The sequence below is a fragment of the Neofelis nebulosa genome, chromosome 11 (genome assembly GCF_028018385.1).
Source record: "Neofelis nebulosa isolate mNeoNeb1 chromosome 11, mNeoNeb1.pri, whole genome shotgun sequence".
In the NCBI taxonomy this organism is placed as follows: Eukaryota; Metazoa; Chordata; class Mammalia; order Carnivora; family Felidae; genus Neofelis; species Neofelis nebulosa.
This window is the reverse complement of record NC_080792.1, coordinates 68056165-68070360: the sequence shown is the minus strand read 5'-3', so window position 1 is coordinate 68070360 and position 14196 is coordinate 68056165. Positions and strand designations below refer to the sequence as shown.

At 39.3% G+C, this 14196-nt stretch overlaps 1 protein-coding gene across 7 annotated transcripts in view; it reads right to left on the bottom strand.

Moving 5' to 3' along the window:
* Nucleotides 1-14196, bottom strand: part of LOC131490564 (ankyrin repeat domain-containing protein 26-like) — a 246121-nt gene that overhangs the window by 148413 nt on the left and 83512 nt on the right. For 3 of the 7 annotated variants that reach the window (XM_058693070.1, XM_058693073.1, XM_058693072.1), the window contains one exon: nucleotides 339-626. The exons of the other annotated variants lie outside the window; for them this stretch is intronic. In XM_058693070.1, coding sequence (XP_058549053.1) covers nucleotides 339-626 — 288 coding nt within the window. The remainder of the gene's footprint in view (nucleotides 1-338; nucleotides 627-14196) is intronic. 7 annotated transcript variants of the gene reach the window in all.

Genomic DNA, 14196 nt, shown 5'->3' with positions numbered 1-14196 from the left:
GTATTCACACAATCTGATAATTCAAATAATAGAATCAATGACAAAATTTTTAAAGTCGACAATAACCTTAAGAATAATCCAAGTACAGTGCAATTTTTAAATCATAATTTTTCTTTTCCTCTTAATAGTGAGACTAGTTGTTTAAATCATCATTTTTTCTTATCCTCTCGATTTAGTAGGAACAATGATGAAAACTGAACTCGTTAAAGGGAGGAACAAATGCCTCCAGAGTCTACAAGTTACCATAAAGCAAGTAGAGGAAACCCATACAACACATCTATCCAAAATGTAATCTGCAGTGAAATGAATGAAAGCACATTACAGATCAATCAATTAACCTGTAAAAACAGGTTGACTTCGTGTAATTTTTCTATGTCCAGTCGTGCTCCTTCTTCAACCTCCCGTTTATACTGTTCCACTTGACTGCGCTCTACCATATTCATTTCCATAAATTGTTTCAATTTTACTACTTCTTGTTGTAACTTCTTGTTATTGCTCTCTAGTTTTTCACATTGTCCTTTGAAAGCTTTCATTGATAATAACTCTTGTTGAAGAATTTGATTTTTTGCATCCAGGTGTAGACATTTTGAAGATGTAGTTTCCAGTTCTGTTGTAAGGACATCAGCCTGCATGAATAAAACACTATAGTTTGGAAGTGGAGTGAAAAGAGTCTAACCCAAAACTACTATCAAAATTTTTTTTCAGATTTTAAGTAACCTCTAAGCCCAGTGTGAGGCTTGAACTCACAATCTCAACATCAAGGGTAACTGAACCAGCCAGGCACTCAAAATGTTAAATAAACTCATTTGCAATAAAATGTTCCCTGTCTTAGAATGTGGACCCTTAAACAACTCAGAAAATCAAGAGCAAAGTTAAAGCCATCAGGTGTTACTGAAATAGATCTTTGCTATCATTGTCTTTACTACACAACATTTGCACTTGATTCTATACTTTTATTTTTCTATCATTCTTTCATATCTTTCTTTCATAAAATAAGTCCCCTCTTAGGAGAAAGTCTCTTAGCCCTTCCCCGATCTTAACACTCCATAATTTTTAAAGAAGTTTTAGCAATATCATATTGACTTATGTATGCCCGAGTTCAAAAATACTTCCCAAGATAAGACTCTGAAAATAAGACTCTAAGTCATGAATCTATAAGTAATGTTTCTAATGCCACGGCCTTTTTCGGAGCTGCAAATGTTTTAATGCTAATTTGAACTGTGTTCCTAGGAGAAATGATTCTCCAGGTTATGAAATCACATCTCCCAGTATAAAACTTTAATTGGATAATCCACATATTTTTTTGAGACAAAAAAAAATTAATTCAATACTGTTATCTTGTAAACCTTTGTTACTTTCTAGGAAATAAGAGATCATACTAAACAACAACAACAACAACCACAACAACAAAACTGGCTGGAGTTTCAGTGATGCTGAGTTGGGAAGGTCTTCCATCCATTATATATGATTGGTAAGACAAGGTGAGTGGATGTGGTCGTTTTATAAATTTGTTGATACTTCTGTGAAAATCCTGCCCCTTAAATATATGCTGGCTTCAGTAACTGGTTTCTAGGGAGCAGAATATGCAGAACTGCTGTGATTTTTAAGGCCAGCTTGGAAAATGTGATACAGCTTCCATCTGACTTTCTTTCTCTAGGGAAGCTCACCCTTAGAACCCAGCCACTACGTTGTGAGGAATGCCAGGCTACCTAGTGAGTCTTCATGTAGATACTCCAGCTGAGACTAGCCAACGTCCTAGCCAAAGGCCAGCTTCAACAGCCAAACACGTGCATGAACAAGCCTTTAGATGATTCTAGTCTCCAGCTTCCAGTTATGCCAGCTGATGCCAAAAGAAGAAATGAGTTGCCCTACTCTGCTTTGCCTAAACTAAAGATTGGTGAACAAGATAAATGATGTTTTGAACTACTAGGATTTGAGGTGGCTTATTATGCAGCAGTAAATTACTACCACAGATACTGATACTAAAAATGGTGTGCTGCTATTCAAATACCTAAAACTAAACTTCCTTTGAACCAGGAGGTAGGTGGAACCTGGAAAGATGTAGAAAAGCATAAGAATGAGACCCAAAAAGGGCCTCCACGAGACTCTTAGTGGAAGCCTGATGGCCTGTGAAGAGGCTGACAGCAAGGGTTTCTAAGCAAGTGAAGAAAATGACACTGGAGGAAAGGGAAGTCATGCTACAAAATACCTGAGAGTAAAACAGATAGGAAAGAGAAACTAAAGAAAGACTATGCAACTGAAAGGAACCAGGACTTAGTGGGTTCAAGTATCTGTTTCTCATTTACAGCCTCTCTACATGTGGAACTGTCAAATAATGCTGACATGAAGAAATGGCTTTTGGGTTACGAGAAAATCCAGGGTGCTACCAGGAAAACAGAAAGATTTAAGGTATGCCTCCAATTTCTTTAGGGATCTTAAGAGTATAAGATTTTTTTTTTAAAGTAGGTTCCACACCCGACATGGGGCTTAAACTCAGCACCCAGAGATCAAGTGTCACATGCTCTACCAACTGAGCCAGCCAGGAGCCCCAAGAGTAGACGAATTTTAAAGGCATTGTCATATAAGTGCTTCACAGGAAACCTGAAGCGAAAAGCTGATCTCAAAAGGACTTGGGAGGGTCGCTTTGCTAAAACACGGCATGAAATCCAGTAATAATTACAGAAAACTAAAAAAAGGTAAGACATTTATAGTAGCAAACATACTATTTGCTAGCTTGGACTAAAAGAGACCAAATCGTGCAAAATGAAAAGAGGCCTTTGGGTCTCAGAAGCCCCACAGGGAGGAAGCAGGATGAAAAAACAGCTGCAAATACAGGTCATTCCTTATGAAAAGGAAGGAACCAAGAGCTCAAAGAGTAAAGAAAGGGAAGAGACATGGAGAAAGTATTCCCGTGGTTAGGGCTAAGTCCTAACTTAAGAACTGACAGCATGCATCAGGCTATATTTCAAAACTCTTACGGACTAGGGTGCTTCCCATCTTCTTTTTCTGAATGGGAGAGTCTTCAGCAGTTGACTAGAATGTTGCATTTGTGAGTGGTAAATAACTGTCTCTTTTGTTCTCAAGTCCTCATATTGAGAACACTTGCACTCAAGGGGCTATACTTTAGATACCATAACCCAGGCAGCTTATCCCCACTGCACCTGATTAAGATGGTAAGATCTTGGACTCAAGCCTTGAACCTGATGCCATGATAACTGAAACTTGCAGGAGGTATTGGAGGGGGAGGGGAGTGAATGTATTTTTCAGGTGGGAGGAATACAAACATTTGTGGCCAGTGGGTAAATTATACTGCTTTTTAAAGGTGTCCATAGGTTTCAAATATTAATTCCATAAAAAAATAGACCATGGTACAACCTTAGTGACTTGCTCCTAATGAACAGAATATGTGACTATGCTGCTGTGTGTATTCCAAGCCTAGGTGACAAAAGGCGATACAGCTTCTGCCTTGCTCTGTATCTCAGGCTGCTTACTTGGAATCTAGCTCCCCATCTAGTGAGGAAGTCTAGGCCACAAAGAGGGTCTAGGTGTGTCAGTTTAAGTGTTTCTGCTGCCTCCTGAACTGCAGTCCCAGGCAACAGCCAGCATCAACAACCAGATGTTAGTGAACAAGTCTTCAAATGGATCCAGCCCCAAATCTTTCAGTTGCCCCACCTGAAGCTGAGCGGGGCAGACACTAGCTGTCCTGGCACACTTTTCCTAACAGATTTGTGAACAAAAGAAATCTAACCTTTGGGGAGTTTGTTAAGAAGAAACAAAAATGATAAATGGAACAGTGGATGAAAAAAAAGAGATAAGACACATAAACTTGTATAGGAGAAGTTGGTCTCCATTAAAGTAGGATGTAATAAATGTTAAGATTAATTTATTAACAACCAACCGTGCTAATGAGAAGAAGCAGATAACTAGAAGCAAGATCTAAGAAGTTTTTCTCTCAGTTTTTCCCCAGTTAGGATCATATTAGCTGTTCATTTTCCATATATGGCCTTTATTATGTCGAGGTATGGTTCCTCTAAGCCTACTTTGTTGAGGTGTGCTGCTATTCAAAACCTCCATCATGATCATATGGTCCTGTCAATCGATGCAGAAAAGGCCTTTGACAAAATTCAGCACCCTTTCTTAATAAAAACCCTTGAGAAAGTAGGGATAGTGGGAACATACTTAAAGATCATAAAAGCCGTTTATGAAAAGCCCACAGCTAACATCATCCTGAATGGGGAAAAACTGAGAGCTTTTTCCCTGAGATCAGGAACACGACAGGGATGCCCACTCTCACCGCTGTTGTTTAACATAGTGTTGGAAGTTCTAGCATCAGCAATCAGACAACAAAAGGAAATCGAAGGCATCAAAATTGGCAAAGATGAAGTCAAGCTTTCACTTTTTGCAGATGACATGATATTATACATGGAAAATCCGATGGACTCCACCAAAAGTCTGCTAGAACTGATACATGAATTTAGCAGAGTTGCAGGATACAAAATCAATGTACAGAAATCAGTTGCATTCTTATACACTAACAATGAAGCAACAGAAAGACAAATAAAGAAACTGATCCCATTCACCATTGCACCAAGAAGCATAAAATATCTAGGAATAAATCTAACCAAAGATGTAAAAGATCTGTATGCTGAAAACTACAGAAACCTTATGAAGGTAATTGAATAAGATATAAAGAAATGGAAAGACATTCCTGCTCATGGATTGGAAGAATAAATATTGTCAAAATGTCAATACTACCCAAAGCTATCTACACATTCAATGCAATCCCAATCAAAATTGCACCAGCCTTCTTCTCGAAACTAGAACAAGCAATCCTAAAATTCATATGGAACCACAAAAGGCCCCGAATAGCCAAAGTAATTTTGAAGAAGAGGACCAAAGCAGGAGGCATCACAATCCCAGACTTTAGCCTCTACTACAAAGCTGTCATCATCAAGACACCATGGTATTAGCACAAAAACAGACACATAGACCAATGGAATAGAATAGAAACCCCAGAACTAGACCCACAAACGTATGGCCAACTCATCTTTGACAAAGCAGGAAAGAACATCCAATGGAAAAAAGTCTCTTTAACAAATGGTGCTGGGAGAACTGGACAGCAACATGCAGAAGGTTGAAACTAGACCACTTTCTCACACCATTCACAAAAATAAACTCAAAATGGATAAAGGACCTGAATGTGAGACAGGAAACAATTCAAACCCTAGAGGAGAAAGCAGGAAAAGACCTCTCTGACCTCAGCCGTAGCAATCTCTTACTCGACACATCCCCAAAGGTAAGGGAATTGAAAGCAAAAATGAATTACTGGGACGTTATGAAGATAAAAAGCTTCTGCACAGCAAAGGAAACAACCAACAAAACTAAAAGGCAACCAATGGAATGGGAAAAGATATTTGCAAATGACATATTGCACAAAGGGCTAGTATCCAAAATCTATAAAGAGCTCACCAAACTCCACACCCGAAAAACAAATAACCCAGTGAAGAAATGGGCAGAAAACATGAAGAGACACTTCTCTAAAGAAGACATCCGGATGGCCAACAGGCACATGAAAAGATGCTCAACGTCACTCCTTATCAGGGAACTACAAATCAAAACCACACTCAGATATCACCTCACGCCAGTCAGAGTGGCCAAAATGAACAAATCAGGAGACTATAGATGCTGGAGAGGATGTGGAGAAACGGGAACCCTCTTGCACTGTTGGTGGGAATGCAAATTGGTACAGCCGCTCTGGAAAGCAGTGTGGAGGTTCCTCAGAAAATTAAAAATAGACCTACCCTATGACCCAGCAATAGCACTGCTAGGAATTTACCCAAGGGATACAGGAGTACTGATGCATAGGGGCACTTGTACCCCGATGTTTATAGCAGCACTCTCAACAATAGCCAAATTATGGAAAGAGCCTAAATGTCCATCAACTGATGAATGGATAAAGAAATTGTGGTTTATATACACAATGGAGTACTACAGGGCAATGAGAAAGAATGAAATATGGCCCTTCGTGGCAACGTGGATGGAACTGGAGAGTGTGATGCTAAGTGAAAGAAGCCAGACAGAGAAAGGTATGGTTTCACTCTTATGTGGATCCAGAGAAACTTAACAGAAACCCATGGGGGACGGGAAAGGAAAAAAAAAAAAAAAGAGGTTAGAGTGGAAGAGAGCCAAAGCATAAGAGACTCTTAAAAACTGAGAACAAACTGAGGGTTGATGGGGGGTGGGAGGGAGGGGAGGGTGGGTGATGGGTATTGAGGAGGGCACCTTTTGGGATGAGCACTGGGTGTTGTATGGAAACCATTTTGACAATAAATTTCATATATTGAAAAAAAAATAAAATAAAAATAAATAAATAAAATGAAAAAAAAAACATCCATCATGAATGGATGTTATAGCTTGTTATAGTTTGTCAAATTATTTTTCTGCATCTATTGCAATGATATGATTTTATGCTTTTTTTGAAAATTAATATGAGGTATCACATTCATTGATTTGCAAATATTGAACTATCCCTGCAAACCAGGGATAAATCCCATTTGGTTACACTGAATGATGTTTTTAATGTTTATTTATTTTTGAGAAAAAGCACAAGCAGGGGGAGGGACAGAGAGAGATGGAAACACAGAATCTGAAATAGGCTCCAGGGTCCAAGCTGTCAACAGAGCCTGAAACTGGGCTCAAACCCACGGACCATGAGATCGTAACCTGAGCTGAAGTTGGATGCTTACCTGACTAAGCCACCCAGCTGCCCCTGCCCCTGGTGAATGATTTTTTAATGTATTGTTGGATTCAGTTTGCTTATTTTCTTGAAGATTTTTGCATGTTCATCAGAGATGCTGGCCTGTAATTCTCTTTGCGGTGTCTTTATCTGGTTTGGGAATCAGGGTAAAGCTGGCATAGAATGAATTTGGAAATTTCCCTTTCTTTTATGTTTTTCTGGAACAATTTGAAAAGGACAGGTTAAACTTTTTCTTCTTTCTTCTTTCTTTCTTTCTTTCTTTCTTTCTTTCTTTCTTTCTTTCTTTCTTTCTTTCTTTCTTTCTTTCTTTCTTTCTTTCTTTCTTTCTTCTTTCTTTTTTGGTATTAGCTCTTCTTTACATGTTAAAATTTACATCTGAAGTCATCTCGTCCTAGACTTGTGTTTGTTGAGAGTTTTTTGATTCCTGATTCAGTTTCCTTGCTGGTTATTGATGTTTTTTTTTTCAAATTTCTATTTCTTCTTGTTTTAGTTTGGTAAGTTATATGTTTCTAGGAATTTATTCATTTCTTCTAAGTTGTCCAATTTGTTGGCATACAGTTTTTCACAATATTCTCTCATAAATGTTTGTATCTCTGTGGTGTTGGTTCTTATTTCTACTCTCACATTTGTGGTTTTATTTATTTTGGTCTTTTCTATTTTCTTGTTGATTACTCTGGCTAACGCCTTATCAGTTTTATTAATTTTCACAAAGAACCAGCTCTAGGCTTCATTGATCTGTTCTAGTTTTATCTGTTTTTTGTTTGTCTATCATTCATTTCTGCTTTAATCTCTTTTTTTAATTTTATTTTGAGAGAGACCACACATGAGTGGGGGATGGGCAGAGAGAGAGAGAGAGAGAGAGAGAGAGAGAGAATCCCAGACAGGTTCCATGCTGCCAGCAGAGAGCCTAACACGGGGCTCGATCTCACTACTGTGGGATCACGACCTGAGCCAAAATCGAGAGTCAGACACTTAACCAGTGAAGCCACCCAAGGGCCCCCTGCTCTGATCATTATGACTTGCTTTCTTTTGCTGGCTTCAGGCTTCATTTGTTGTTCTTTTTCTAGCTCCTTTAGGTGTAAGGTTAGGTTGTTTGAAATTTTTCTTGCTTCTTGAAGTAGGCTTATATTGCTTTGTACTTCCCTCTTAGGACTACTTTTGCAGCATCTCAAAAGTTTCAGACCATTGTTTTCTCATTTCCATTTGTATACATGTATTTTTTAAAATTTCTTCTTGTATTTCCTGCTTAACCCATTCCAGTGTAGTAGCACATTATTTAACCTGCATGTATTGTTTTTTAATAATTAAGGCCTGTTTTTTGTTTGTGATCCATTCTTGAGAATATTCCATGTACACTTGAAAACAACGTGTATTCTGTTTTAGGATGGAACGTTCTGAAAAAATCTCTTAAATCCAATCTGGTCCTCTCTGCCATTCAAAGCCATTCTTTCTTTTTTTTCTTTTCTTTTTTTTTTTTTTTAATATATGAAATTTATTGTCACATTTGCTTCCATACAACACCCAGTGCCCATCCCAACAGGTGCCCTCCTCAATACCCATCACCCACCCTCCGCTCCCTCCCACCCCCCATCAGCCCTCAGTTTGTTCTCAGTTTTTAAGAGTGTCTTATGCTTTGGCTCTCTCCCACTCTAACCTCTTTTTTTCTTCCTTCCCCTCCCCCATGGGTTCCTGTTAAGCTTCTCAGGATCCACAAAAGAGTGAACACATATGGTATCTGTCTTTCTCTGTATGGCTCAAAGCCACTCTTTCTTTGGTGATTTTCTGTTAAGATGTATTTTTTGGTGATTTTTTTAACTAAGATCTATTGATGTAAATGGGGTGTTAAATTACCCTATTACTGTATTATTATCAATTAGTTCTTTTATGTTGGTTATTGTTTTATGTACTTGAGTGCTCTCATGGTGGGTGCATAAATATTTACAATTGTTAGATCTTCCTATTGGAATTATTATGATATAGTGGGTGGGTGCATAAATATTTACAATTGTTAGATCTTCCTATTGGAATTATTATGATATAGTAGCATTCTTTGGCTCTTGCTACAGTCTTTGTTTTTGGTTAAGTTTATTTATTTTGAGAGAGACAGAGTTGGGGAGGGACATAGAAAGGGGGGGAGAAAATTTCAAGCAGCCTCCATGCTGTCAGCCTGGAGCCCAACATGGGGCTCAAAGCCACCAGCCATAAGATCATGATCTGAGCCAAGACCTAGTCGGTCGCTCAAATGACTGAGGCACCCAGGTGCCCCACAATGTTTGTTTTAAGGACTCTTTTGTCTAACAAAAGTATCGCTACTTTTTCTTTTAACGTGATAAATTTTTCTCCATCCCCTCGTTTCCATTTTTTTTGAATAGAATTTATTGTCAACTTGGCTAACATACAGGGTGTACAGTGTGCTCTTGGTTTTGGGGGTAGATTCCTGTGGTTCATCACTTATAGACAACACCCAGGGCTCATCCCAACAAGTGCCCTCCTCAATGCCCACCACCCACTTTCCTTTCTCACCCACCGCTCCCCCCATCAACCCTCTATTTGTTCTCTGCATTCAAGAGTCTCCTATGGTTTGCCCCTCTCCTTCTCTGTTTGTAACTACTTTTCCCCTTCCCTTCCCCCACGGTCTTCTGTGAAGTTTCTCAAGTTCCACATATGAGCGAAAACTTATGATATCTGTCATTCTGTGACTTATTTCATGTAGCATAATACCTTCCAGTTCCATCCACATTGCAACAGATAGCACGATTTCACCCTTTCTCCTTGCCAGGTAGTATTCCAGTGTATATATAAACCACATCTCTTTACCCACTCATCAGTTGATGGGCATTTAGGCTCTTTCCACAATCTGGCTGTTGTTGAAAGCACTGCTTTAGACATTGGAGTACATGTGCCCCTATGAATCAGCACTCCTGTATCCTTTGCATAAATTCCCAGTAGTGCTATTGAGGGGTCATAGGGTAGTTCTATTTTCAATTGTTTTGAGGAACCTCCGCACTGTTTTCCAGAGCGGCTGCACCAGTTTGCATTACCACCAACAGTGCAAGCATCCCCTCACTTTTAATCTACAGGTGTCTTTATGTCTAAAATGAGGTTTTTATAGGCAGCATACAGATGGGTCGTGTTTTTTAATCCATCCTGTCACCCTAGGTCTTTTGGTTGGAGTGTTTATTGCATTTATATATAAAATAATTATTGACAGGTATCTATTTATTGTCATTTTACTACTTGTTTTGTGGTTGTTTCTGGAGATTTTCTCAAATCCTTTATTGTTTTTCTCTCTTTGATGTCTTTCTAATTTGCTATAATGATATATTTGGATTTCTTTCTCCTTAATCTTTGCATGTTTATTAGTGGGTGTTGGTATATGATAAGCATTAATTTGTATATCATCTCCTCTGTGTGTAGCAGTCTATATTAAGTTGATGGTCAATGAAGTTAGAACTCATTTTTTTTCTCCTCCCCATGGTTTAGATAAGCTATTATATTGTACATCCTTTTTGGGGGCATTCCTTGACTGATTTTTTTACAGAAATATACATTTTTACTGCTTTTACATTTTCTGCCTTTATACTGTCACTTTTGATCTCTCCTTTCCACTCAGAGTTCCCGATAATATTTCTTACAGGCTGATTTAGTGGTCACAAACTCCTTCCATTTTTGTTTGTCTGAGAAGTTCTTTATCTCTCCTTCTATTATGAATGATAGCCTTACTGGATAGAGTATATTTGGCTGCAGATTTTTCTCATTCAGCACTTTGAATATATCATGCCTTTTCCTTATGCCTTGCAAAGTTTCTATTGAAAAATCTCCTGCTAGCCTTGTGGGTTTCTCCTTGGAAGTTAATGACTTGTTTTGCTGCTTTTAAGATTTGTAGCAGTGGGGCGCCTGCATGTCTCAGTCGGTTAAGCATGACTTGATCTTAGCTCAAGTCGTGACCACGCGGTTCCTGGGTTCAAGCCTCCAGTGGGCTCTGCACTGACAGCACAGAGAGTGCTTGGGATCCTCTCTATTTCTCTCTCTCTCTCTCTCTCTCTCTCTCCCCCTCCCCTGCTTGTGTCTGCGTTCTGTCACAGAATAATCAAAAGCAAAAACAAAACAAAACAAATAACAAAACACTAAAAAAAAAGATGTTAGCAGTATATTTTGCAAATTTAATTACAACATGTCTTGGGTGTTGATTTTTTTTTTTTTTTGGGTGTTAATTTTGATGGAAGTTCTCTGTGTCTCCTAGATCTCAATATCTGTTTTCTTCTCCACATTAGGGAATTTTTCAGTTATTTTGTCTTCAAATCAATTATCTGTCCCCTTCTCTCTGTCTTCTTCTTCTGGGACTCCTGTCATAGGAATGTTTTTACATTTGACGGAGACACCGAGTTCCTTAAGTCTATTCTTCATTGGATTATTCTTCTTTGTCTTCTTCAGCTTCATTGTTTTCCATTACTTTGTCTTCTAGGTCATTAATTTGCTCCTCTGCTTCTTCCAGCTTGCTGTTCATTTTACTGCACTCTTCATCTATGATCCTTGAACTCTTTTATGTCTGTGGTAAGGGTCTCACTGATGTCTTCCATTCTTTTCTCAAGTCCACTGAATATCCTTATGATCATGGTTTTAAATTCTCCATTAGGCGTGTTATTTACATCTGTCCCATTTCGGTGTCTGGCCATGGCCTTATCCTGTTCTTTCATTTGGATAAATGCCTCTGTCTTTTCATTTTGTCTAAGTATCTGACAGCTTCTGTGTCTTAAGGAAGCCAGTGATGTCACCTGCTCCCGAAAGTAATGGACTGAGGAAAAAGACGTCATGTAATGCCTAGGGTCTAGCACTTCAGGGAGTGTCACCAGTGTGTGCTGCATGTGTCCTGCTGTTGTGTTCTGGCTATGCTATCCTTCAGGCCAGTCGTCTGCAGAGGCTCTCCTTGCCTGGTCTGGTGAGTGTTTGGTCCCTGGCCTGAATGTAGTGAGTTTTAACTAGGTGTGCTCTGGTCTGCTTAGGAAATGAGACCTGTCACCACCTCTACTGGAACTGAGGCCAAGGGAAACTCTCTGGTTGGGAGATGTAGTGTGGGCAGGTGTTTGTCCTGGTCTTTTGGGGGAGGGGTCTGCTGTGCTGCAACTCAAGCAAGAGTGATTGAGAAGGGTAGTTCCACCAGAGGGCAAGGGGGTGGTGCTTGGTGTAAGCAAGTTAGGTAGCCAGTGTTAGCAATGCACTGCTTCCTGCAGGTGGCTTTATGTTTGTGGTGAGGGGCAGGAGAAGGAGATGGTGCCAGCCAGCGGCTTTGTTCCTACAGACAGGTCTCTCTGAACTTTGCCTCTGAGGGATGTGCTCTGAGAAGAGCAAATAATCTCCCCACTGTGTGCCCCAGGCACTCTTCAGATCACTGTATCCATGCTGTATGCTCCCATGTTGTTTGCCCGCCCTCTGCCCAAGAGCAGTGCAGTACCTCAGGGCTCTATCCCAGCTAAACCGGATGCCCTTTAAAACTCCAGACTTTAAGCACTACTGATGGCAAGAACTCACGCAATTCAGTCCCTCTTGTTTTCCAAGCCAGTGGGTATGGGGAAATGTTCTCTTTGTGCGTTCCCCTGTGCGTTCCTCTCTCTCACCCTTATCCACAACCTCGACTCCCTCCCCTCTGCAGCAGCCAGGATCGGTTTCTCTTCTAGACGACATTTCTGCATCAAGGACCTTCTTTGATGTGGCCTCTTCTCTCCCTTTTGTTGTGGAGTTTGTTCTGTCAGTCTTCAGGTCGATTTCTGGGGTATTTAGGGTGAGCTGATTGTTATCTAGTTGTATTCGTGGGATGAGGCAAGCCTAGAGTCCTCCTACTCCTCTGCCATCTTCCTGTGTCTAAGATAGTTTCCTAAGATTCCCTTCACTTACAACAATTCTTACAAGTAGGCAGGAATGCCTCTTTAGAATTTCCCCTCAAGTGAAGGTAGAAGCACAGAGACATATGATTTGAAGCACAATAGTTGAAAAACTACAAAGAGTCAATCTGATAACCAAAATTGGGCCTTTGATCGGATTTCAATTAAAGGAAATAGGCAGCTTTGAGTATTTTTTAATCCACTGAATACTCAATCTTCATTCTCCTTCCCTCAGTGAGGAAATAAAGAGAATGTTATGAAATCATTTTTCATCTTCTCAGCAGCACAACAAATGTACTGTCCTTTAGCACTACTTCAATTAACTGCACATTCTCCTTTACCTTACTCCAACCTTGTTTGTGGGGGGAGGTAAGACCATTTCATCTTTGTGTTGTCCCACAATGCTTCTCCATATCATACAAGTTGGCTTCGAAAATTTTTTGTCATTCAAATTACCAATCTACTATTTGTCTCTGATAAATCAACATAATACTACCTCACTTTGTACAGCTGTATTATTTGAATGATGTAATGGTATATTCCATTAATTATACGCTGAGCTATAACGCATAGCTATGCATATCTTTCTATTTAAGTGAAAGAAAGCCATACAGGCTACTGTGTTTTCCAAGAATGTAGGATCTGTGCCAAGAATAGGATTAACACCAGTGTTACACACAAGAACCAGGTCAGAAGAGGATCTCATTGTGAATTGCAAGATGATGGATTAGCAAGATTGCTTAACAGGAAAGAGGAATAGCCCAGAGTTAATCTTTTCCTTCCTAGATGGTGAAAAGTATGGGTGAGTCTATGCATTATAATGAGAGAATAAAATATAATGAAGTAAATGGTAGACTGAGTCAAGACATCCTGTGGCCAAGATTTGATGGAAATGAAAGTTGGCAGCACTGACTGAGAGACTAAAAGTTTGCACAGGCAGGGAACATGGGTGGCTCAGTCAGTTGAGCCTCAACCTCTCAGGTCATGATCCCAGGGTCATGGGATCAAGACTCCTGTCAGCCTTCACACTAAGTGTGAAACCTGCTAAAAATTATCTCTCTTCTCTCTTCTCTCTCTCTCTCTCTCCCACACACACACCCACATCTTGCTTGTGTATGCTCTAAAAAACAATAAAATAAATAAAATAAAAATATAAAAATAAATAAGTAAATAAATAAATAAATAAATAAATAAAGTCTGAACACACTAAAGAAAGAGCATTTTAACTTTTTGAGCCTGACTTCACATTGAGTCATGGGGACAGCAAGGCATAGGCTGGCGAAAGGGTCCTTCAGGAAGCAAAAATCTCTATAGGAGCAAAGTTAAGTGCTACTACATTGACTTTTTATTATTACATAAGTGACTGGTAATTTGCAAGATAACTAGGAAAAAGTTTTCATAAAATTTGATACGGTACTGGCATAAGGACAGACAGATAGATCAATGTATTAACATTGAGAATCTAAAAATAAACTCTCACATTATAGTGAACTGATTTACCACAAGGGTGCCAGACAATTAAATGGAATGAGAATAGTCTTTGTAACAAATGGTACTGGG